Below are 26,395 nucleotides of genomic sequence, written 5' to 3'. Positions count from 1 at the left end.
AGTTAATTGGAGATAAGAGTTTCACAGATTTTCCTACCTGGACTGGTTTTGAACAATGATCCTCAGATCTCAGCCTCTTGTGTAGCTAGGATACAGGTGTGAGTCACTGGCGCCAGGCTAGAAGTTGTCTTTTCTTTTTCTTTTTTTGGGGGTGGGGGTGGGGGGGTGGGGTCCAGTCGTGGGGCCTGAACTATGGGCCTGGGCGCTGTCCCTCAGCTTTTCAGCTCAAGGCTAGTGTTCTGCCACTTGAGCCACAGCGCTACTTCTGGCTTTTTTTCTTTTTGCTTATGTGGTGCTGGGGAATCGAACCCAGGGCCTCATGCATGCAAGGCAAGTGCTCTACTACTGAGCCACCTTCCCAGCCCCTAGAAGTTGTCTTTTCTAAGGGTCTTATTTAGGGTTGCAGATTTCGTTTTATGCTCTTTTTTGTGATTTCACTTCAAATTCAGCTATTTGATCATAGGTGAAAAAAATAAGTGTTTTCAGTAAACTATTTGTAAATTTACATTGCGATGGCTATTGCTTCTTTTTGAACTACTCTCTCTTCAAAGTTATATGAGCCATCTAAACTATTTGTAATGGTAGGAAGGTATTTTTGGTATGGCATCCCACATAAACAGCTTCCGGTGGCTAAACCCCAGTGCTGGAGTTGGGATGCTGCATGTTTTTCAAAGGCAAGGCTTTGTGGGGGGTACTCCTGTCACAGGGATCTTACCCAAAGGAGACTGTAGGACCTAGTCTCTTGATTTTTTTGGCTGTTGTTTTATTTCTGGGTGATTATAATTAGGTAAGCAGTTTTCTCTATGTACTATCCGTCATTTGCCATTTGACATCCCCAAAAGAATCCCAAAGCAACAGTCACCTGATCTTAGACTGGAACCTCCATAATTATGAGCTAAATAAACTTTTATGTTAGTTATTTCTGGTACTTTGTTATAGTGACTTAAAGTTGACTAATACAACCATTAAGACTTAAAATAAGCCCCCTAAAATGTCTATGAAGTTAATTTCTAGGAATCAAGATACTTAGCACATTTCACTGAAATCTCTTTAGAGTCAAACAATATAGCACCTTTCCTTTACTGAAGTCAATATGCTGATTATACAGATAGACTTCTCAAATTATCAGGCCATATATAATATTATTGGAAATTAATCAGATTCAGAATTTCATCTTCTTACCTGTGGCATAGTTCTGCTCTTAGACTTGACTCAGTAATACAGTCTCTTACTCTATCATCTCTGTATAGACAAATAAAACTCGGTTAATTATATGCAGATTAATATCTAAACTCTGGATCTTTATAAAAAACCAGTTGCGCACATGTATTTAATTTTTCTTTAAGCTACAACTGTAGATTTTAGGCCTCTAAGCAAATTTAATAAAGGGCTGCCCTTGGAATTCATCAATTTATATGTATTTCCCTCCATGGATTCTTAAGCATTATCAGAGTTTAGGCTTTACTGACAAAGGTCATTCTTAGGATGACAGAAAATTAATCTGAACTTTCTAAAGACAGGGGGCAAGTAGCATGTTAGATGCAATCCAATTCAACTGAAGCCCATCAATAGTGGCTGGAATGATGGAAGGAAATCTGAGCCATTTAATCTTGGCACTGATTAGAGCTTTGAATTTTGTTACTTCTAGATGTACTGCTGAGCTTCGCAGGAGGAGGTAAGTCAATCTATGTTGCAATTGACTCATATGCCAAAAAAAAAATCTAAAACTTTGACTTAAAAAGATACATTGTAGTTATGACAAAATAATATTCCTTGATGGAGTGACCAACAGAGTATTTCTGACATTATTTGATTCAGATAATTCAGTGTTATGGGAGATAACTGAGTTATTGCTAGTATTTTTTATTATGACTAACAATATTATTCATAATAACTAGATAAACCCAGATAATATTTTGCCACCTTGTATTCAGATATTAAGCTAAACATCTTAAGAAATTGAAGATTGTTTACATATGTTATTATATACAATTTCAGAAAGTATGACTTTATTTTCCATATAATGAGAAGTTGATATAAAAATGGCCTCAATGCTAAAAATAAATTTTATCATATTAAAATATTTTAACATAAGCTAATCTAAGTGAGAACATAAAATAAAATTTAAAGGCATTATTTTGAAAAAATATGAAGATATCACTGATTTCTGCAGGTATATATACATGGAGAATCTAGTAAGCTGGTTGGATTCTTTTCATATCTGACCTTTTATTAATCTGATAGAAGTCACTGTAATGAATAATAGGGAACCAAGACTTTTCTTCTTTGCTTATACCTATGTGGTTCTCAGAGCTTCAGCAGCTGTACTACTGGACTATGTATTTCAGATAAATCAACCATTTGAATCAGCTTTTTTTTTGGGGGGGGGGGTGGCAGTACTATGGTTTGAGCTCAGGTCCACTTGTAAGGTAGGTGCTCTGAACTTGAAGCACTTTACTAACCCAAATCAACTGTTAAGACTTTTGTTATTTCTTTTTCCTATTTCTTTTTTTTTGGTTGGTTGTGGGGCTTGAACTTGGCCTGGGCGCTGTCCCTCAGCTCTTCAGCTCAAGGCTAGTGCTCTACCACTTGAGCCAAAGCACCACTTCATGCTTTTTCTGCTTATGTGGTGATGAGGAATCAAATCCAGGGCCTCATGCATGCAAGGCAAGCTCTCTACCCCTGAGTCACCTTCCCAGCCCCTCTTTTTCCTATTTCTCATTTGTGAAATGGGATACATAAACACTGTCCCACCTGTCAGAATTAGTTCTTGTGATATGGGCAGGAAACTTGCTTGGGATTACAGATTACTACATAATATAAGGTAAATAACACCTCACACTGACTATTTCTGAATAGAGGCTATATTATTTTTTCTTAATATCAAGTATTTTCTTTTATATAACTCCTCTACTTTGATATTGCTTTTCTTGTTAACTTCAGATTCCCTTTGTTTCCCAGAGAGTAAAAAATGAAACTTAATGGTGAACCACTTCTGAGAGGAGCTTTCTCATTCTGAGCAAATCTTACACAGCCACACTCAAGGCTCCAAGAGATGGTGTTCTCCCATCATCCTCAGCCTTGCTCAGAGGCACGGCTGGCTCCTCATTGATCACACTTCTCAACTCTTGCAGAAGCTGTTTCAGGTCTCTTGTTGGATCTTCCTTCAGTGTGCTTCCCTTCATAGAGTGCTGAAATAAAACAATGTGTAAAACATGACACTTATTTTTCAGAGTTGTATGTTGTTTACTGTACAAAATAATTCAACTGGTAAACAGAAATTATGGTAAAAAAAGAAGAGGAAAATAAAAATAATCTGAAATCTTCCTGTACAGGGATAATCGACCATTAATAATCAGTAGACGATCATAAGTTATATATGTATATACAGACAGAACCTAAGTTATATATGTATATACAGACAAATAGGTGTGTATTGTATACACATACATATGTACTAGATCACACATGTATCTTTAATTCTAACAGTATACTATAAACATCCTTTCCATGTGATTATGTATTTTCAGCTGCACCTAGGCAAAATAATTTCAATACCCTGTTGTGGGTTAAACATTCTTTTTGCCTGCGCTGGCACCCAAACTTTGATCCTCTCCCAAGTGCTAGGATGGTAAGCATCAGCCGCTCTGCTGGGCTGGGACTGATTTACTTTTTTTTTTTTTTTGCTAGTGTGGGACTTGAACTCAGTGCCTGGGTGCTATCTCTGAGCTGTTTAGCTCAAGGCTAGCACCCTACCGCTTTGAGCCACAACACCACTACTTGTTTTTAGTGATTAAGTAGAGGTAAGAGTCTTATGGACTTTGCTGAGTGGGCTGGCTATGAACCATAACCTTCAGATCTCAGCCTCTTGAGTAGCTAGAATTACAGGTGTGAGCCCTACAGCCTCCGGCTCTGATTTATTTTTTAACTCTCAATTTTCTGGTATGTTTGTTGACTCCACAAGACTGAGTAGTAAATATACCCAAAAGATACCCACACATCTATGTTTCATATATATTTATCATGTATATAAAAAAAAATATGGAGCTGGGCGCCAGTGGCTCATGCCTGTAATCCTAGCTACTCAGGAGGCTGAGATCTGAGGATCGAGGTTCAAAGCCAGCCCAGGCAGGAAAGTCCGTGAGACTCTTATCTCCAATAAACCACTAGAAAACCGGAAGTGGTAGACCGATCGCCTTGAGCTGAAGAGCGCAGGGACAGCACCCCCAAGTCCAGAGTTCAAGCCCCACAATCGACAAAAATAAATAACTAAATAAAAATAAATAAATAAAAAATATGAGGCTGGGAAGTTGATTCAGTGGTAGAGTGCTTGCCTTGAATGCATGAGGCCTTGGATTCGATTCCTTAGAAAAAAGCCGGAAGTGGAGCTGTGATTCAAGTGGTAGGGTGCTAGCCTTGAGCTGAAGAGCTAAGGGACAGCACCCAGACCCAGAGTTCAAACACCACGATTGATAAAAAAAAAAAAATATATATATATATATATATACATAAATATATTTATCATGTATATGTATATATGCACATACTATTAAATATTACATAGACATAAATAAAAATGAAACATGTCATCTGTAGGAAAGTAGATGGAATTAGGAGGACATTAGACTGAATGAGAAAAGCTAAACTTGAAAAACAAGATACTGTAAGTTTTCACTCCAGTGTAGAGGCTAGATTTAAAAGATAAACACATTCTTGGACATGTATATACATATACATACGTAATTATATATGGATAAATGTAGAACATGAATCTAACTAAAGAACTACTTAGGAGGAAAAGGGTAATAGGAAAGGGAAAAAGAAAGAGGATGAATAATTTTGAAATACATTGTAACTATATATGAAAACAACATAAAAATTCAATGAAAGCTGTGATCTCCTAGAGGTTGGGGGCAGGAAAAGAGAAGTAGTCTCTATTGGAGGGGTAGGAACTAGTGTCAGGGGATGGTTTAATAAGGAGGGTGGAAGAGGATGAATATGGTTGAAGTACATTGTTTGCATACACGAAAAACAATGAAACCTGTTGAAATTGTTTCAGGAAGGAGAGAAGAGGATAAGGGAGAATGAAGAGGAAAGGAGACTGATTGGAATATATTGTACATGTATGTGGAATTGTCACAAGGAAATCTCTCCCTGTGTAACTAATGTATACTAATTTTACAAAAATAAAATGGATGATTTCAAAAGAATTGATATCTAAAATAGCAAAAACCTAAAAAGGTAAAAAGCATAAAAAAACGGTTAAAACTTAACAATAAGAAAACATCCCTTTTGGGGGGGGGCCTCTGGTGGTGGGGCCTGAATTCTGGGCCTGAGCGCTGTCCCTCAGCTCTTTAGCTCAAGGCTAGTGCTCTACCACTTGAGCCACAGTGCCACTTCTGGCTTTTTTTCTTTTTGCTTATGTGGTGCTGAGGAATCGAACCCAGGGCCTCATACATGCAAGGCAAGCACTCTACCACTGAGCCACCTTCCCAGCCCCATCCCAATTTTTTTAAGTAGACCAAAGTTTTGAACAGAAATTCTATTAAAGGATGTGTATAGATGGTAAATAAGCATATGCAAAAATGGATAATATAACATTAAAAACAAGAATGGTTAGAATATTCGCTTAGCATACATGAGTCTCTGCATTCAACCATAGAACAAAAATGTAAAAAATTAAAATAACTTTAAAAAAAACTTAAAAAAAAACTCTTAAAATGGCTGAAATCCAGAACATTGACCATGGCAAATACTGATGGAGGTGTGGTGCAACAGGAACTTTCATCACTGTGACAGGGTACAAATGGAACAGTCACTTTGGAAGTCAGATAGGCGGTTTTTTATAAAATAATAGAAGCCAGCCATCATGCTTCTTGGTGTTTATAAAAACATAATAAAAACTAATATCCACATAAAAATGTGTGCATGGATTTTTATAGAGATTTATTCAAGATGTTCTTCTTAGGAGATGGCTAAGCAAACTATGGCACATCAATACTATGGAATGTTGTTCAGCAATTAAAATTAATTAGTTCCTAAGGCATGAATATACATTGTAAAGTCTTAAATGTATGCTACTAAGTGAAAGAAGCCAATCTTCCTATATTAGGAGTTGAAATCAGGATCTCAAATTCTTGCTTGTCTTTTTTGTTCATGGCTGCACTCTACCACATGAGCTATACTTTTATGTCTGGCTTTTGGCTGGTCTCAGATTTCTCATCCTTGGCTAGCTTGGAAATGAGATTCTCAGATCTCAGTTTTCTGAGTGGCTAACAGGGTGAACCACATTTACTTTTTGCAAATAAAAAATAAGAAAAAGGAGGTAGAGGAAACCATAGTGGGTTAGTAACTTCTACCATGTTTACTCAGTGAACGAGAAGGTTCTGATAACCGAAGAGACCAGATTCTGAAGAAAGAAAGAAGAGAATCAGGAACCACAAAGGAAAGGCAGAGAAAACAAATCAGCAGAAGAAAAGCAGAGAAGGGTTCTGACCTTCAACTCCCAGGACGGGGAGGGTAAAGCTGAAGACTCCATTAGAAGGTAAAATACATCTTGGCAATAGATGGCTAATTCTAGCTGCAGGATAAGTCCCACACATTGTAAAAGCTGTAATTTCTATTACAAGGATTTGTGAGACAGTGACTACTCTAATATGTTAGGCTGGCCTTGGTAAAGAAAGGCATTCTATCTGCTCCCCTTACCTCAGAAGGTGATTGATGTCATCTGGAGAGGGTGCCTATTGTTGGAGACTGAGTCACTCTGGAAGCCTGAGGATAAGGGACAATCATGGGCTAAAGGAATATTGGTAAACCTTGCCACCGATTCTGGTATGAGCTGATCACAAAATGTGGTTGACAGGAAGAATTTTAAGCTGCGAACTGTGCTGGTAGCTTAGATGCAAGAGAAGGCTGCTGAAGATGCCTGGCAGATATGAGAAACAGAGGCTTAGGATTCTCTGTGGAGGCACTCACTGAAAGCCTGGGCATGGTCATCACCCTAGTGGCCCATGGAGTTGAGTGGTTGTGATTAAAATGCCTGGTGAAGGTGCCACTGGAGGGATCTGAGGCACTGAAGAGTTAAAGATATGGAAGCCTCATCCTCCCTTGCAAGGAGTGACTCCAAAGACCAGCGTGCTAACAAAACTTTGAGCCTCCAGGGTCTCCTCTCTGCTCCATGGGTAGATCGCCAGGAAGGTCAAAGCCCTCCCACTCACACCTTCTGAAATACATGATACCCACAGTCATTTATATTCCACAAATACATATACACATATGTATATATATATGCATGTATGTGGATATATGCATGTATGTATATATGTAAATATATGCACATATAGGAACATATACCTATACACCTTTGTGGTTCCTGATTCTCTTCATCTCCTTCTATAGGTATCTGTGCCTATACATGCATAGATATCGTCTATCCATCTTTCTATTTATTTTGGTGTTAGGAACCAAGTTCAGGATCTTATACATGTTAAGCAACTGTTCTAACATGGAGCTATATCCCTAGTCCTACAACGAACATTTTATAAAGAAAGTAATTATATGAAGTATTATCAGCAATCTATTTGGAAAATACAGTTCTTTTTTTGCTGCTTCATGTATGTGTGCATATGTGTGTGTGTGTGTGAAGAGGCAGAGAGGCAGACATATATACTGTCAGACAGAGACAGAGAGACAGAGACTTTTTTTTTGCCACTCCTAGGGCCTAGGCACTGTCCCTAGCTTCATTTGTTCAAAGCTAGCACTCTACCACTTGAGCCACAGCACCACTTCTAGCTTTTTTTTTTTTTTTTTTTTTTTTTTTGGTTGGTCGTGAGGCCTGAACTCTGGGCATAGGCACTGTCCCTGAGCTCTTCAGCTGAAGACTAGCGCTCTACCACTAGAGCCACAGCACCACTTCTGGTTTTTCTGCTTATGTGGTGAGGAATTGAACCCAGGCCCTCATGCACACAAGGCAAGCACTCAACCACTGAGCCACCTTCCCAGCCCACTTCCAGCTTTTTCTATGTATGTGGTACTAAGGAATCGAATTCAGGGCTTCATGCATGCTAGGCGAGCACTCTACTACTAAGCCATCTTTCCAGCCTAAATATACATGTCTTGAAAATAATATAGTTTTACAATACTTAAAAGGAATATATTTCTTGTCTTTCCTCTAGCCATTTCTCAATTCCAGTGAGAAAGAGAATTATCCTGAACTTTTAATATCATTAATTTATTATTTTTTTTTTTTTTGGTTGTGGGGCTTGATCTCAGGGACCAGGTGCTGTCCCTGAGCTCTTTTGCATGATCATAACTAGTACTCTACCACTTTGAGCCACAGTTCTACTTCTTGTTTTCTGGTGGTTAATTAGAGATAAGAGTCTCACGGACTTTCCTGCCTGGGCTGGCTTTGAACCACCATCCTCAGATCTTAGCCTCCTGAGTAGCTAGGATTATAGATGTGTGCCACCAGCACCAGCAGTATTCTACTTCTTAATAGAATGTTCAATTATTTTCAGTGAATACATCTTTTAAGTTGTGAAAGGAATCTATTTCAATTTTATCATTTGAATGGTATAGGCATAATAACGAGTAATATGGATAACTAGGAAGAGTACTGGTGATCATGTTGCCATATAAGACAGGACTTTTTAGTAGTGAAACTTATCTTCATGTGAGACATATGGTATAAGTCTCATTTGGAAGAGTTAAGAGTCAAGTACTGGTTATAAGGAATCTACACATCTTCAGAGGAAACAAGCCTGGATTTCACACAGTGCATATTTTTTTCTTTTGTTCTATAAATATGAAAAATTAAACTACAAGTTTTATGAGTTACTCTAAGGGGAAGAAAACTAGCTTATGATTAATATATTTTTACTATAAACAAATTTGTTTGAACACAATGTATAACATATAACCAGTTGTTATGCCTATCACCAGTTGCCCACAGCATTTGAGCTGATGTTTACTTCAGCCTTCTCAAGTTTGTTTTGATAAGTGTAATTGTTCTGTTCTGTTGTTTGTTTAATTTTTGGTAGTTCTAAGATTTGCACTCAGGACCTGGTGTTTGCTGTGTAGTTACTCTACTATTTAAGCTACATTGCCAGCCTTTAACATTTGCTTTGTAATCAGAAAATGCTGGTGATATAATAACAAAAGAAATTAATATAATGTTATTAAGTAATTTACCTTGGTAATTATTGCTGGCATTAATACCAATGAATATTTCATTTTTGTTTTCCCCAGAAAGTATCTAATAGTGTAAGAAGTATTTGTCTGGATTTAGTAGATTTCTAGGAAGATGTCTAAATATAAAATCTAGTAATTAAGAGTTCCAGTTAAAAATAAGCTAATTTTTTAGTGAAATGTCCCTCAATGTAAAATTATTTACAAATGACATCATTTGCTTATTGACTAAAGACTGTTTCCTTACATGTGACAGGAAGCTGGCAGTAGACTGAGAAGATGGCACATTAGAATGAGAGCGAGTAACAGATGCTGCCTGGAGAAGGCGTGGTTTCATTGAAGAATTTGAGGTATATCCTGGTCCTTGAAGTTCCTGGCAAGCAATACAGATATAAAGAAATAATGCTAACTCACAATAATAAAGCTTTGTAAAATTAAAATACATTTTAAAATTTCAGTCAATATCCACTATTGAGACTTTAAAATATGTCAGCAACTTTAAGGAGTATTTCTAAAAGCACATCCATTTCAGTGTAAAATGTACTAGTTTTCTAAAAATACATTTTGTCATGTAGGTTACATTACTTTTGCTATTCCTCAAACAAGCCGCACATTACTAGTTCTTTGGGTCTTTGCACTCCTTGAACTTGTGCGGGAATAATTTCCCTTGGGTATTCTCAAGGGAAGTACTTGTGAAACTTGTTTAAGTTGTTTACTGTCAAGTAAGGATAACGTGTGGTGTTTCAACTTGTTATCATAAATAAAAAGGATTATTGTTAGTATCATATAATAGTGAAAGTACATTTAAATGTAAAGTACATTAAGAAAAGTGCACATAAACAATTATTAATGATGAAAAACCTCTTACTTTAACATCCAAAGTGTGCTGAAGTTTTAGGCGCACAGATTCTTGTTCTTGGCGCTGTATTATATCTTGACATTCTGCAAACTGCAAAGACGCCTACGATCAAGCAACCATAAGTGGTTTATGCTTTATTCTTTATGGACTTTTATTTCATTAACCTGCAAGTGTGCTATCTCTTCAAGGACACCCACAATCTCCGTCAGCTTACCACTTTGCAATTAGTTGTCTGTTTTTTTTTCAGTAAACTAAGGGTGTATGTTTATTCTTTGCATACTCAGCCTATACACAAAATTCATAAAATTTAATTTGTGGAAGATACTCAAAAGAATGAATGATCTAGGAATGGAGTCCATCTTCCATATTAATAAATCATAAAAGTTCATATAAAAATAACAAGTTCAATTCTTTGAGTTAATACTACATGTTTCAAGAAACAGGGCCTTCATAGTGGAATCACAGACTGTCTAACCATGAAAGCTCTTAGAAATGAAGACTTGGATTTAGTTTAGTTTTAGGCTCCCAGAGTTTCTAGGCAACAGGAAGACAGACATCACTAATCTATCACAAGGATAATATAGTTCCACTTGTCTTTGCCCTTCTTTAAGTTGTGTTTTCTGGACCCTAGAAAGGGACAGATATTAGCATTACTTCAGTTTACTGACATTAAAAAGGCTACATCCTACCTATTTCCCAGGCCATTCTTTGGTGGCTAGCTGCTCCTGGAAGTGGTCTTGCTTATTCAAACACTAAGGACATATTAAGAATTTCTTCTATCTCATGTCCTACTGTTCCTGTGAGTATGTTAGCCTAAAAAAGGTAATTGAGCAAAACATATGCTTCACAGCCATGTCATGTTTCTCAAACTCAGAAGAGCCTCCTCTATAGTGTATAGTTTCACAGTGTACAAGGTGATTGATATATAATACAGGTTGACAGATTCAGTTCCTAGTTACATATACCCTTCATTCAGAACTATTCTATCAATTTATTATTTGGATGATAATTACCTTATATATTTAGTTAATAATACCTTATCAAGAGCAACTTCCATGTTAGCAACCTTTTCTTTCAAGCGGCGCTCCTGAGACCGCAGAACTTCCAGTTCTCCGGCCATCTTGTTTTTTTCTGTTGCAACAGTGCTCAATTCCTGGCTGAGTTTACTCTTCTCTTCTTTTAGAAAATGCTTCTCCTGTTATTATAGAGGAGAAAATATCAGAGATAATTGATAATGTAGATGCTAAGAGGTGATGAGAATATAAAACATTTATTAAAAGACTCTGAATTAGATCGATTTGACTCCTATTCTATTTAACTGCTTCTGAGTTGTTGCTAAACTATGGGAGCTGCTAACCTATGCTCTTACATATTTTCTGCTTTCATCATGATTATTATTGCTTCTTTTTTAGTCTTAACAAATCTCTGGTGAAATATACAAAATATTAAATCATTAGGTCATAAAAAAAGAACCCCCCCCCACGATATAACCCGTTTTCACTGTATTTGATATTGGTATAATTTGTGGAGGGGAAGGGAAAAAAAAATTGTTTAAATAGGGATACAGGTGGACCCATTGCAACAATGAGATGTACAAGACGATGAACTTTACAACTTTGGCAGGGCGGTGGGTGGGGGGAGTAGGGAGGCCAGATGGAAAGGGATGGGAAGGGGAAACAAAGGAGGAGGCAACAATGCTTGATAAGAAATGTACTCACTACCTTGCCCATGTAATTATAACCCCTCTGTACGGTATTTTTTTTTTTGGGGGGGGGGCGTCTGGTCATGGGGCCTGAACTCTGGGCCTGGGCACTGTCCCTCAACTTCAGCTCAAGGCTAGTGCTCTACCTCTTGAGCCACAGCACCACTTCCTGCTTTTTTCTTTTTTGCTTATGTGGTGCTGAGGAATCGAACCCAGGGCCTCAGGCATGCAAGGCAAGCGCTCTACCACTGAGCCACCTTCCCAGCCCTTTGTACAGTATTTTCACAAAAAAAAAAAAAAAGAAAAAGAAAAAGAAACCATTTTGGTAGATGAGGATTAAGTAATCATTTACCCAATTTTACTGAATTTATTTTAAATAAAAAGTGATTTGAGATAGAGGTATGGCTCAAGTGATAGATAGTAAGCACAAGGCCCTGGGTTTGAATCCTAGTACTGCCAAAAAAAATTTAAAGAGAGATTTAAAGAAGATACATTTACTTAAAATATTTGGTTCATGGTTGAATATTCATTTCGCAAATGTCTACTGTAGACTCTGTGATGGGAGACAGCATTTTTTTTTTGTCGGTCGTGGGGCCTGAACTCTGGGCCTGGGCACTGTCCCTCAGCTCTTCAACTCTAGGCTAGCGCCCTCGCACCACTTCTGGCTTTTTCTGCTTATGTGGTGCTGAGGAATCAAACCCAGGGCCTCATGCATTCAAGGCAAGCACTCTACCACTGAGCCACCTTCCTAGCCCCTGAGACAGTAACTTTTTATTTTTTATTTTTTTATTTTTTTTTATTTTTATTTTTATTTTTTTGTCGGTCGTGGGTCTTGAACTCTGGGCCTGGGTGCTGTCCCTCAGCTCTTCAGCTCAAGGCGAGCACTCTACCACTTGAGCTACAGCGCCACTTCCGGTTTTCTGGTGATTTATTGGATAGGAGTCTCACGGTCTTTACTGCCCGGGCTGGCTTTGAACCGCGATCCTCAGAGTAGCGAGGATTACAGGCGTGAGCCACCAGCGCCCGGCTTTTTAAAATTTTTTTTGACAGTAACATTTTAAAGTAGTCAGTACTATTGAGGAAGATAAAAACTGCTCTAGGCTCCCAAAGGCAAAAAAAGAGGGTAAGTGAAAAAAGAAGGGAGGAAATGGGAACAAACAGGAAATAGGTCAGTCTCTACAATGAAAGGATCCAGAAATTCATGTACACATTGTAAATATTTAGCTGCAGTCTAAAGTATTCTAGGCTGTACTGTGGGGAAATAAACTAGCAGGTTGCTTTAATTGCTTTATTGTTTTTTGTTTATGCCATTCATTTTCTTACCTTATTATAGTCTGTTGTTATAAATCTGAAAATGCAAATTTGCTCCAAAATTATTGATATCATATAATATTGAAGTGTAATACAAATTTCATGTTTGCTGATAAGCAGTTTCATTCACAAGGAATGCTAAGTCAATGCAGAAAACTGTATTACCCTCAACAGAGCTGCCTGGGGGTACACAATCATAAGAGCAAACAACATTTGCCAGCCACCTCAGTTTTCCTTGTTATGAGCCACATCTAATCACATTTGGTGTTATAGAAAACCTTCCCTCCACACATTCTCAATAACACACAGCTGTAATCCTCTGTGTATAAACTTCATGTCTTTTTCAAGATTAAGTGTCACTTACTGTAGTTTGTTTTTTGGGGGGGAGGTGGAAATCCTGGAGCGTGAACTCAGGGTCTAAACCTTGCCCTTGAATTTTTGTGCCTAAGAATAGTGCTCTATCACTTTAAGCTACAACTCTATTTTTGGCATTTTGGTAGTTAACTGGAGATAAGAATCTCATGGACTTTCCTGTCTGTGCTGGCTTTGAACCTTTATCCTCAAATCTCAGCCTCCTGAGTAACAAGGATTACAGATATACTGTATTTCTTAACAACTTAATGTCTAAAACTGTATTACTGTATTAATTTCCTATTTTTCTGTGTCATGCATGTAATTGGTTCCACTGTTTCCTTTAAGCCCTGTTTTTAAACACACTGCACAGTACATGGGTGTCAGGAAACATTTGACACATATCTAAACTGACTGACCCTTGCTTATAATTGTTCCCTGCCTCTTGAAAACACTAGTTATCTTTCAAGATCCTGTTCCAGTGCTCCTTTGAGAACTTTTCCCCTCATTTTCTCAGTTACTCTAATATCTCTGCTATTTTTTTTCTCTGCTTTTTCTTTTCGGTAGGTTGTGGGGCTTGAACTCTAGGCCCGGGCGCTGTCCCTGAGTTCTTCAGCTCAAAGCTAGCACTGTACCACTTGAGCCACAGTGCCTCTTTTGGCCTTTTCTGTTTATGTGGTACTGAGGAATGGAACTCAAGTCCTCATGCGTAAGGGGCATGTACTCTACCGCTGAGCCACTTTCCCAGCCCCTATTTTCTGTCTTATAGAATGTTTATCAGTGAACATGTGGGTTTCCTTCACTATGGCAGAGACTTACCTTATTTGCATTTGTCATGGCTTCTTCCAGAAATTGGATCTTGCTCTGAAGGGCATCAATCTGCCCTCTTTTGGCTGTGATTTGCTTTTGCATCCCCATTGCCACTTTCATAGCTAAAAAGAGAGAGAGAGGTGGGGGGAGAGAGAGAGTGAGAGAGAAGATGCCAACTACAATGAAGTTTCTAAATTTTGAGACTACTATAGTCAATGCTAATTATGATACTTTAATTTATGAGCTGATAAGTAAGAGTCTCTGAGATACCTGGACAGTTTCAAGGAAAAGATCACAGAAAAGTATATTTGAGATTCATAATATTAGAAACAGTAATTTTAAGTAACTACCCAGAGATTCTAAATTGAGAAAAAAATATGGTGATGTTTTATGGAATTAATTTCATTAATCCAGAAGTTGCCATATATCCAATGGTAATAATGATACCAAGTAAACTCATACTTGCAGCAAATGTATATACATATTTTACTAAAATGTTTTTTCCAGATACTCATATTTAAAGTACCACATAAGACATCAAATATTAATGATCTTTTTAAGGTTCTAATGATATTAAAAGCTATTCACTTTTCATTCCCAGGGTTGTGATGGGCTTGATATTCACAACAGTCTCAGTCTTAGATAGTATGTGGCTTGTTTTTTCTGTTTTTGTAGTCCATTGTGAGGCTTGAAAACTGGGTCTGGGTGCTGTCCCTGAGCTCTTCAGCTCAAGGTGAGCCCTCTACCACTTGAGCAACAGTGCCACTTCTGGTTTTCTTGTGATTCATTGGAGATGAGGGTTTCATGGACTTTCCTGCCTGGGCTGGCTTTGAACCGTGATCCTCAGATCTCAGCCTCCTGAGTAGTGAGGATTATAGGCATCAGCCATTGGCACCTGCCTATGTGGTTATTTTTTTAAAGTTGTTGATAAAGTGAGAATGTTCTAGATGGGTACAAGACATAGAGTACTCAGAACATGGTAGACCACTGAAAAGATCGATGAAGCTACTCCTTACTTAGAAATTCAAAGTCAGAAAGTATTTTTTTAAGTCAGTTGAAGAAAGATTTGAAAATGACACTGCTTTAAATAGGACTATAGAATAGAAGATTAAAAGAAAAATGTACCATTCTTTATAAACAATATCACAGGAGAGTGCTGGAAGGGGTGACACTGGTTAAGATGCATTTTACATATAAATGATCATATTAAATGAAGACCTGGGGCTGGGTATGTGGCTTAGTGGTAAAGTGCTTGCCTAGCATTCATGAAGCCCTGTGTCTGATTCCTCATTACCATATACACAGAAAAAGCCGGAAGTGGCACTGTGACTCAAGTGGTAGAGTACTAGCTTTGAGCATATGAAGCTCAGGGACAATGCTCAAGCCCTGAGTTCAAGCTGTAGGACTGGCAAAAACAAGAAAAGAAAAGAAAAGAAATCCTTTAGTACAACTATTTGAAGACAATTATAAAAAATAGAGAATGAAAGGTCTGACTTCTCATTAACAAGATGTGGTTCTTACAGATAATCTGTCAGACTAGGGGTTAATACATTGATTTATTAATAGATCCAAAGTCTGATATAATTGCCTACCACTTAGAATTCTGGTCTGATTAAGTGGACCATCGTTGGCCTTCAGAGGTCATTTCCCAGAATAATCTTTTTAAGTTGATTTAATCCAATGGAAAAAAATAATTTGAATGCAAATGCAGAGATTACTTAGGTAATTTATTAATTTTCATAGGACTGGGATGGCTGTGTAGATGCTCAAGACACTGAGAAAGAGATGTTGGTGAAGTAGGGGAACAGATCCCAAGTGGGCCTCTTTAGTAACCTTTCCAAACCCCATCATTTTCTCAGTGTTAACCAGCCAAATGCCCAATTGTTGAGATCCTTCACAATTTGTAGGTCATTCTGGCATAGGAAATATAGCAATCTCTGTATTTTTCCAATTTTAGAATGTGTGCTGTTAAGGCAAACATTAATCTAGGGTTAAAATACTGAGAAACAGAAAAATATTATACTTTTTTTTGTCAGTTGTGGGGCCCTGGGCCTGGATGCTGTCCCTCAGCTCTCCAGCTCAAGGCTAGCACTCTACCAGTTGAGCCACAGCGCCACTTCTGGCTTTTTCTGCTTACGTGGTGCTGAGGAATCAAACCCAGGGCCTCATGCATGCAAGGCAAATACTCTACCATGAACCACCTTCCCAGCCCCCAAATATTATACTTTAATTTGATAAATATTCTTTTAAAAAACTTGAACAATTTTTGAAAAATAATTTTTGAGTGATTGGAATCAAACTCATGCCTGCAAGGCAATCTGAAAAGTTTGAAAATTCAAACAAAAGAGAAGGAGGCCTTTGATGATATATATAAAGAAAATCTGGGGGTAGGGGGCGGTATGGGAAGGGATGGGAAAGGGAAACAAAGGAGGAGGCAACAATGCTTGATAAGAAATGTACTCGTGGCTGGGAAGGTGGCTCTGTGGCAGAGCGCTTGCCTTGCATGCCTGAGGCCCTGGGTTCAATTCCTCAGCACCACATAAGAAAAAAGCCGGAAGTGGTGCTGTGGCTCAAGTGGTAGAGCACTAGCCTTGAGCTGAAGAGCTGAGGGACAGCGCCCAGGCCCAGAGTTCAGGCCCCACGACTAGACACGCCCCCCCCCCCCAAAAAAGAAGTGTACTTGTTATCTTGCCCATGTAATTGTAACCCCTCTGTATGGTATTTTCACAATAAAAAAAAAATCTGTTGAAGAAAATTAGCTCCTACTGAAAAATAACTGCCATATCTTTATTTTGGTTTAAATTTAACATTTTCCCATTTTCAACATTCTAATGCCCCAAGTTACTATAATAATTATATCTTGCTGTTTAACATTTGGTAATTATCAATTTTTATTGCTAGCTAATAGTCATATCAATGATATGAATGACAGGAAAGAGGAGACAACCTTATGTCATTAAGATAATGATAATAGTCCTAATGTCACTGAGGAAATACTTATGTAGATAGTATGACCAGCAAGATAAAAAGGGAACAGTATGTGGTGACAAGACACTCTATCTAGTAGTTCAAGAGCTACCAATTAGCCATAGAGCTACAGTTTATGCACAGGCAAAATATGTAATAAGAATTATTGGTGGGGCTAGGAAGGTGGCTCAGTGGTAGAACGCTTGCCTTGCATGCCTAAGGCCCTGGGTTCAATTCCTCAGCACCACATAAGCAAAAAGAAAAAAAGCTAGAAGTGGCGCTGTGGTTCAAATGGTAGAGCGCTAGCCTTGAGCTGAAGAGCTGAGGGACAGCCCCCAGGCCCAGAGTTCAGGCCCCTTGACTGGACCCAAAAAAAAGAAAAAAAAAAAATTATGGGTAACTTGAATTTATATCCTTAAAAATGACTGGTTAACATTAAAGGCATTCATTTGCTAGAAAATATTGAAACAGCCACAGGAAAGAGCAAGATTCTTTTATCTAGAGATTTCATATGCATTACAGATTAAGTATGGCATTTCCCTTAAACCATTAAGTAGAAATACTGCTACCCAACATCTAGCATTGATATGTATTGCTGCCTATTTCCCATATTATTTGGGACTATAAAGAGCTGGGAAGCAATGCATCTGGGTTGTGTTTTAATAGCCTAAAACGAAGGCTGGGAATATGGCTTAGTGGTAGAGTGTTCGCCTGGCATGCATGAATCCCTGGGGTCAATTCCTCAGTACCACATAAGTAGAAAAAACTGGAAGTGGTGCTGTGGCTCAAATGGTAGAGCACTAACCTTGAGCAAAAGAAGCTCAGGGACAGTGCCCAGGCCCTATTTCAAGCCCCAGGACTAGCAAAAAAAAGTCTAAAATGATGGCATTAAAGATGAAAAAAGGAGCAGATCTAATAGAACATACCATGACCATCAGATCCTTCCATAGATTTTAGTGTATTCCTTGTTTGTTCCAGTTCAGACTGTGCAGATTTTAATTGCATTTTCAGTTTATTTGTAGTAGTTTCCATTTCTTCACTTTTGTTTCGAAAATTCCTTTTTAAGACTTCATAGTCCTCTATATAATAGTTAATAATAAGGTTATTTTTTCCTACCCATTTATATGAAAGCACATTTTATTAGCAATTAATGATCACAGAAGTTATTGATCACAGAATTTTGGAAGCTGGAAAATTCATTTACTTACATTTCATTTATTATAAAAGAATATGTATTTGTACATTTCTGGGGATCTGATGGATTCTTCTTTTTAGTTGGTTTCTTTTTAGTCCTCTACTTCTTATTATTTTCCCCCAACCAGTGTAATTACCTCATATCTATTTCAGCTTATACCTTCTTGGATGACCATATGTATCACAAGATTTTACCACCACTTATATCTGTAGATGGATGACTTTCCATCACACTGTAAATAACTAAGGCTACCATAGCCTTTATTTTTAATTGACTGTAATGTGTCTTAATCTTTTTTTTTTTCATGATGTCTGAATCAAACGCAAGGCTTTGCCCATGCTAAGCAAACACTCTGTCACTGAAGTATTCTCTTTCTCTGCCTTATCTTTTCATCTCCAATACCTATCAAAATACTTAATACAAATTCATCTTTTAATATGCTATAACTCCCACCATATCCATCTATTGATTTATAATATAGATTTGTATACTAAGGGAACAAAAATCCAATTCTGTCTCTCTAGATATTTCCATGTCAATATCTACTGCTTCACACTGAATATGACCAAAGTTTTCCCCTATGTTGGTTCCCTCCCTAGTTCCTTCGCTCAGTTGTTGCTACCACTACTCAAATATGTAAGCTAAAAACCTCAAAGTTAGACTTAACCTCTCCAATCACTTAGTCTTGTTGATCCAACCTCCAAAAATATTCTTAATTCTTTGTTCTTCTTCCATTCTCACTGTCACAACATTTGTTTAAGTCATTAAATTTCCTGAGACCAACCCAAAGTCTTTCCTTATCTGGTTAATAGTCTGACTCTTTTGCCATACCTTTCACTGATTTAACATAACATCTTTAACATACCATGGTCTTAGAAAATCTGATGCCAGGGGCTGGGAAGTTGGCTCAGTGGTAGAGCACTTGCCTTGCATGCCTGAGGCCCTGGGTTTGATTCCTCAGCACCACATAAGCAAAAAGAAAAAAGCCAGAAGTGGTGCTGTGGCTCAAGTGTTAGAGTGCTAGCCTTGAGCTGAAGAGCTGAGGGACAGCGCCCAGGCCCAGAGTTCAGGCCCCACGACCGGACCCCCCCCCCAAAAAAAAAAAAAAAGAAAAAAGAAAATCTGATGCCAATTTCCTACTTAATATCTGTTGGCTCCATATTGTCTGGTTTTACCTCATTTCTTTATATTTTTGTTTCAATGAATACTTCTTAGGTCACAATTTGTTATTCATGCTTTCATGCTTTTGCTCATAATGTTCTCTCTGGTTGAAATGTCCTACCTCATTCATTTGCCAAACTTCCAAATCCGGCACACATGTCATTTCTTCTAGATGGCTAATTCTCTATCCTCTGTGCTTTTTTTTAATCCAGCATACTTCCACTGTAACTGACACTTTTTTTTGTAACCCCATTATAGATAGGGCTGTCTCCCCACTAGACCGTGAGCTTCACTGTGGTGTTTCTGTGACCTTTCACAGCATCTAGCATAGTAAATGTTCTGTAGCTACTGTGTGTGTGTGTGTGTGTGTGTGTGTGTGTGTGTGTGTGTGTGTGTGTGTGTGTGTGTGTGTGTGTGTGTGTGTGTGAAATATATGATACCATATCATGCCAATCATGACCTAGAGTTTAATATAAGGTCTTAGATTTCTCCTTTCAACACATCACTTCATTAAGCACTTAATAAAGCTATGTGACTCAAAAGGTTCAAGTTTTCATTTCCATAAAATCTGAACTATGCAAATAATAAGATTTATGCTAAACACCTGCCTTCCTTCTGGAAGCCTAGAATCTAGATATCTCATCTTTCTCTTGGGAACTCAGTACAGAATTTCCTGGACTCAGAGGAATAACTAAAGTTAGTGATTAGTGAGAATAAGACATGGAAGTTCTTCATGAAGAACTCTAAGGATTTCAGTCATGAATCTTCCACTGGGGCAGCATAAGCATTTGTATTTGTCATGTGAAATGAGATTTTTTTTGTAATTGTGGCAGGGTCCATGCTTTTACTGTACAGTGGTCCGATGTCTTAGTAGAATTTGAAGTGAATGAAGCAACATACCTGACAGATTGTTTAATTCACTCCTACTAGCCTTCACCTCATTTAATAACTGATCTCTCTCTTGTTTGATGTCCTTCACTGCACGGAGCCGCTCAGAGCCTGCATTCACCAGCTTCACCTTCTCTAGCTCAAGGTCACTCACTCTGGCCTCAAGTTCCCGGATCTTGGCATCTTTCTTATCTTTCAAAATCTAAATATACAACAAATACAAGGACAGAGAGTAAAGTAAAAACTATGAATAGGTATAGTAACGAATGATGTCATAAGTATTCTTATCTACATTTAGAAGTTTTGTTATTTCTCAGGACATCAAGTGTGACTTCTATTATAAAACATCAACAGTAGCTGGCTAAAAATGAACATTTCACTTTTAACTTAGATATGAATTCTCAGGGACAATGAATGGAAAAGACATATCCAACTTTGAAATTTTGAATGTATAGGTCTGAGAAATTAATAACACCATAAATTAATAGAACCATAACAGAAGGTACAGGAAGTAGTGGAGAGGAAAGGCCCCAGCAAAGAAGAAAGAGGAGTGGTTTTCTTTTTGGAGAGGAAAAGCCCCAGCAAAAAAGAGATGATGGACATTTAGTCTTTTCTTTGTAAAGGCCCAGCTCTAGGAGCTGTAGTTATCAGGAGAAGGTTCCCTCAGTTTCTTGGCTATCATTGTGAACAGTACCTAGCCCAAAGAAGAAGAACCACAAAATTTGTGTTCTTTTTGTGTTGGTCCTGGGGTTTGAACTCAGGACCTTGTGGTCTTGCTAGGCTTTTTTGCATAAGGCATGCCTCCAGTTCTAGTTTTCTGCTGGGTAATTGGAGACGAGAGTCTCAAGGCTTTGTCTGCCCAGGCTGGCTTTGAATGGTGATTTTTGTGTCTCAGCTTCCTGAGTACCTAGGATTATAGGTATTAACCACTAGCACCAGCAAAACCACATATTTTAAGGCTATGATTCTCTTCTTGCCTTACTGGATTGTTAAGGGAAGGGGATGAGATATTAAAGCCTGAGTCTTTACATGACCCTTCTAGGGCTTCTCTTCTTTACTGCTCTGTTCTGTCCATATTTGAGAACTAAGATCAGTTTTATGCTTTCCATTCTACTTTTATGTACTTAAGTCAGATCAAATTTTTAACACTACCTTTTCACATCATCCCTCCTTTCTACCCTATATCTATAACAGTTCCAACATTATTTCCAGGCTGACCTATAGGCTGAGCTTCAACCGCTTGCTTGAAATGTCTTCCTTCCTCCTCTCTGCCTAATTTTGCCTAAGTCTCAACTTCTCTCTGATGCCTTCATTGCCCACTCAAATCATGGGGATCCAAACTCTCTGAGATCTCTAACTCATAAGAATGCTTTTGATCAGCAGTATAACATCTTCTGGGAGCTGAAAGACAAGGCTCTAGATCTACTTGGAATGGGGCTCAGAAATTTAACAGGCCTCTAGGTGATTCTTTTTCTTACCTAGAGCCCCTACACAGTCATAACACCTCATATACTACTAGGATCAAGACCCAAAGCAGTGTTGCTTCCCAACAAGTTATTCAATCTCTGACTCCTCATCTGTAAAATGAGATATTAGTAATGTCTCCCTCATGAAGATTTTTGGAAGGTTAAATTTATTTAATTTTTGGAGTACTTTTCATTGCTCCCTAAATGCCTCTAGGCTAGAAAGCAGAACACTTAACTCCTCTTTCCTATATGTTTTGCTCTGCATGCCAACTTATCCAAAGTTTTCACTGAAGGGTTGGCCACTAAAAAGCTTTGAGCACTTTTGTGGTAAGTCTGGCCATTTAAATATACATATATGTATAAAATCAAGCAAAAAATAGAAAAATTTAAGTGTGTGTATTTGTGTGTGTGTGTGAGGGAGTTGTGGTGCCTGAACTCTAGGCCTGGGCGCTGTCCCTCAGCTCTTCAGCTCAAGGCTAGCACTCTACCACTTGAGCCACAGCACCACTTCAGGCTTTTTCTGCTTATGTGGTGCTGAGGAATCAAACCCAGGACCTCATGTATGCAAGGCAAGCAGTCTACCACTGGGCCACCTTCCCAGCCCAAAATTTTAAATTTTTATATGATGATCTTATTTCCATAAGATAGATAATAATCTATTGTTGGCATCTAAAGTTTATGTGATTTGCATCTTATTACTCACCAGAAAGAAAACTTAGCACATCTAAAGTTTAAAAATGCTTCAATTATTTTTAAATTTAAGGAATTTTAACTAAGGACTTTCTGGGGATAAGGCACAAAGACATGGAGCAGAAAATATAAGGATGAATAAGATATGTACCCTGATTTTTGAAATCTGTAGTATTGTATGGATAATGTGTTACTGCTTCTTTTTTTTGTGTGTGTTACTGCTTCTTAAATACACACACATAGACACATGCACATACACATGCACAGAAAACAAACATATTTTTAGAAATGTGTATTTATATCAGCTTATATATATATATTTATGTCTAAAAGCCTCATAATAACTCAATAGGTTGTTGGGTTTTTCTATTTAGGCTTCCTGCCAGATACCAAGTCCTAGTCTTGTATTTAAAAAAAAAAAAGACTAGGGCTGGGATGTAGCTCAGTGGCAAAGCGCTTGCTTAGCAAGTGCAACGTCCTGGGTTCGATCCCCAGTACCAAAAAAGAAAAGACAAAAAAAAAAAAAAAAAAAAAAAAGACTTCATAGAGCAGATGGATCATCTGATTGTTTTTGTTGTTGTTGTTATTGTTCTTTTGTACCTGCAATTCTGAACCATTCTAAAGCCATGTATTTCTTTTTGTGTTTTGTTTGGAGTTTTCTGTTTGTTTTTTGAGACTGAGTCCTACTATGTAACTCAAAATCCTCCTGCATCCACCTTCCAAGTACTGAGATTAGACGTGTGCACCACTACACCCAGCTCCATCTACTCCTTATGAAATTAATAAAAGAAAAATGCATCCTTTTTCAAACAACATGCATACTAAACCAACACAAATACTTTCCATTTCAGAAGATCACAGGTACCCTAACTTCTTTTCAGGAAATCACATCAAACTTGTTTATGAGAAAAAAAAAAATTTCAGAAGCCAAATCCACAGAAACTAAACAGACCTTAAATTCCTGCAGTTCCAGTCTCCTATCATTAATCTCTTTCTCCAGCTGAGCCTTTTCTACTTGCATAGCACCAGCAGTTCGTCCATGCTGGCCAACCAGCTGTGTCATGTTTTCAATCTGCTGGCGCAAAATCTCGATCACCTTATCCTTTTCTGCCATCTGAAGCTTGAGAGCCTCACATTCCGTCTGCACATTTCTAAGATGATCTCCTTCAGTTTTCAGATGCTGAAGCTCTTGCAATTTCAAGTCTACCCGGGAGCGAAGCTTGGTGATCTCTGCATTGGTGGCCTCAATGGCTCGCTCTTTTTCCTGGAGGGAAGCTGTCAGGTCTGACACTGTTCTCTCTGAGCTTTCTAGGGTCATCTTCTTGGCCGTCAACTCTTCTACCACTTTGCGCAGCATCTCCTTGGTAGACTCAAGCTGTGCAGTCAGAGAAGACACTTTTTCCAGACTTTCGTTCTTCCCTTGAATTGCTGCCATCTGATGACAAAGAAAACAGTTTGTAGTTTGGGGAGGACAGGTACAGGCAGGCTCAAGAGATATGACAGGTTAACTCTAAAACATCAAATCAGGAGTTGGATTGTCTAGGCAGACGAGCTCAAATTGTTTGCTGTCAGAGCTCCAGATCAACAAAATGTGTAAGACTGACACATGTCAGTTAGAACAAGTGGAAAACCTTAATAAAATAATATCGCTCTGGAATGGTTTGCAGGGTAAGAATCTAGGGATTCTGATGATATTTCCTATACTACTTTTAGGTTAAATAGCACTGGGAATAGGGAGGAGGGGGTTGTAAGCTTGAAAACTGCAATTATATTCTATTTCTCTTCCATCTCTCCATAATTTTTTCTCTGAAAGAAAAAAGGAATAATAGTTTTATTCAATGTTCATATACTCTGGGTAGGATTCTAACCTCCTATCATTTACTTTATCTTTCTTCCTGTGCAAGAGAGATAACAAAACAGAGAAGTGGCTTGGCCTTCATCTCCTTGGCTTGCTTTCACATTTTGAGAAGCTTGCATATATGTGGGTGGGGCTTTTTTTTGGGGGAAGGGGTCCGGTCACGGGGCCTGAACTCTGGGCCTGGGCGCTGTCCCTCAGCTCTTCAGCTTAAGGCTAGCGCTCTACCACTTGAGCCACAGCGCCACTTCTGGCTTTTTTCGTTTTTGCTTATGTGGTGCTGAGGAATCGAACCCAGGGCCTCAGGTATGCAAGGCAAGCGCTCTACCACTGAGCCACCTTCCCAGCCCCTATGGGTGGGTTTTATGTTTCTGTGCAGTAACTAGTCTGGTATTGTTAACTTCACAGCACTGAGGGTATACACTGTTAAGAAAGAACTCCACACCTGCTATGGGTGTGCTAGAATGGAGTGTATTCAGTAGTCTCAAGAAGTGTGTGTGAGGGGGAGGGAGTATGGGGGAGGGGGATAAGCAAAACAAAAAGCAAATAAATCTGTTGTAAACTTCCAATCCTACTGCTATGTAGATTCCTAGTTTAAACTTTTCTGCAGCACAAATAAGCAATTACTAAATGACCAATTTCTAGGTGAAAGATAAAAACATGGTTGTTGAGAGTTTAGTTTTTAAACAATATTCACATGAGATAAGGCCTAATATGTTTAGTTTAATGAGTGATCAAAAATATGAGTACCAAGTTTTTATAAAGTGTTCACGAAATCCATAGATTTGTGTTAGGGCTATTTTAGCCCTACAAATAAAAAAAGAAAAACAGTAAAGCTTTACCAGTAGATATAAAATAGGTACTCTTCACACCCCAACTAGAGGAGGCCATCTGGTGATGGTACAGCCATCATGCCTGCACAAGCTCTGACCTGCCGCTCCATCTGGCCCTGACATTCACTCTTCATGGCCTTGAGCAGGGCCTCCAGGCGCTGCACCTCCATGTTCCGGTCATCCAGTTCCCGCCGCAGGTGGTCAATGGTGATGCTGTTGCCAGTGTCTCGGTCCCAAAGACGCTTGTTTTGCTCCTTTTCCAGACTCAGCTCTTTCTCTCTCTTATGTAGATCTGCCTAAAAGAAGTAAGGTATGCTTTTACCCTTACCTAGTATTACATAATTAAAACACATTATTTTCCTTACAGCACCGGAGTTTATGTGATTTGAGATTTTTTTTTTATTTTAGAGTAAAATTTGTTTTCAATGGTTTAAAAGTGATTATTTCCTAGCTGGCGCCAGTGGCTCATACCTGTAATCCTAGCTACTCAGGAAGATGAGAGCTGAGGATCACAGTTCAAAGCCAGCCTGAGCAGGAAAGTCCATAAGACCTGTATCTCTAATTAATCACAAGATGCCAGAAGTGCAAGATGCCAGAAGTGGCAATGTGGCTTGAGTGGTAGGGCTCAGGGACAGTACCCAGACCCTGAGTTCAAGCCCCAGTAGCAGCGCGCGCGTGCGCGCGCGCACACACACACACACACACACACACACACACACACACACGATTATTCCCTAGAAAAGTAAGTTAATATTTTGCTTAGTTAAAATTTTAATAGGAAAATAACTACACAGCAGAGCACATGTATAGCATGTGCAATGTCCTGGATTTAATCTCTTGTATGAAAATAAACCAAAACAAAGTTTAACATTTCCAACCAATTTGAAAAGACTAGATCTCAAATTTATATCAAATAACACACAATAAAAAGGAAAGAAAATAGATTTTTAAAATCAACATTCTTAGGCTGGGAAGGTGGCTTAGTGGTAGAGCACTTGCCTTGCATGCCTGAGGCCCTGGGTTCAATTTCTCAGCACCACATAAGCAAAAAGAAAAAAGCTGGAAGTGGTGCTGTGACTCAAGTGGTTGAGCTGAAGAGCTGAGGGACAGTGCCCAGGCCC

At 38.4% G+C, this 26,395-nt stretch overlaps 1 protein-coding gene across 6 annotated transcripts in view; it reads right to left on the bottom strand.

Moving 5' to 3' along the window:
- Positions 1 to 26,395, bottom strand: part of Ccdc158 (coiled-coil domain containing 158) — a 77,969-nt gene that overhangs the window by 14,981 nt on the left and 36,593 nt on the right. For 4 of the 6 annotated variants that reach the window (XM_070012316.1, XM_070012317.1, XM_070012319.1 and 1 more), the window contains 10 exons: positions 25,373 to 25,570; positions 23,539 to 24,021; positions 20,443 to 20,632; positions 18,113 to 18,265; positions 14,229 to 14,341; positions 11,082 to 11,240; positions 10,055 to 10,147; positions 9,434 to 9,559; positions 3,031 to 3,191; positions 1,183 to 1,242 (listed from right to left, as the gene is read on the bottom strand). In XM_070012316.1, the coding sequence (XP_069868417.1) occupies positions 1,183 to 1,242; positions 3,031 to 3,191; positions 9,434 to 9,559; positions 10,055 to 10,147; positions 11,082 to 11,240; positions 14,229 to 14,341; positions 18,113 to 18,265; positions 20,443 to 20,632; positions 23,539 to 24,021; positions 25,373 to 25,570 (1,736 nt within the window). The remainder of the gene's footprint in view (positions 1 to 1,182; positions 1,243 to 3,030; positions 3,192 to 9,433; positions 9,560 to 10,054; positions 10,148 to 11,081; positions 11,241 to 14,228; positions 14,342 to 18,112; positions 18,266 to 20,442; positions 20,633 to 23,538; positions 24,022 to 25,372; positions 25,571 to 26,395) is intronic. The other 2 variants (XM_070012318.1, XM_070012321.1) reach the window with 1 other exon arrangement.

This window comes from Dipodomys merriami, unplaced genomic scaffold, assembly GCF_024711535.1.
Source record: "Dipodomys merriami isolate MVZ:Mamm:240054 unplaced genomic scaffold, mDipMer1.0.p SCAF_9, whole genome shotgun sequence".
NCBI lineage: Eukaryota > Metazoa > Chordata > Mammalia > Rodentia > Heteromyidae > Dipodomys > Dipodomys merriami.
The sequence above is the reverse complement of the archived record's forward strand: the minus strand, read 5'-3'. Positions and strand labels throughout refer to the sequence as shown.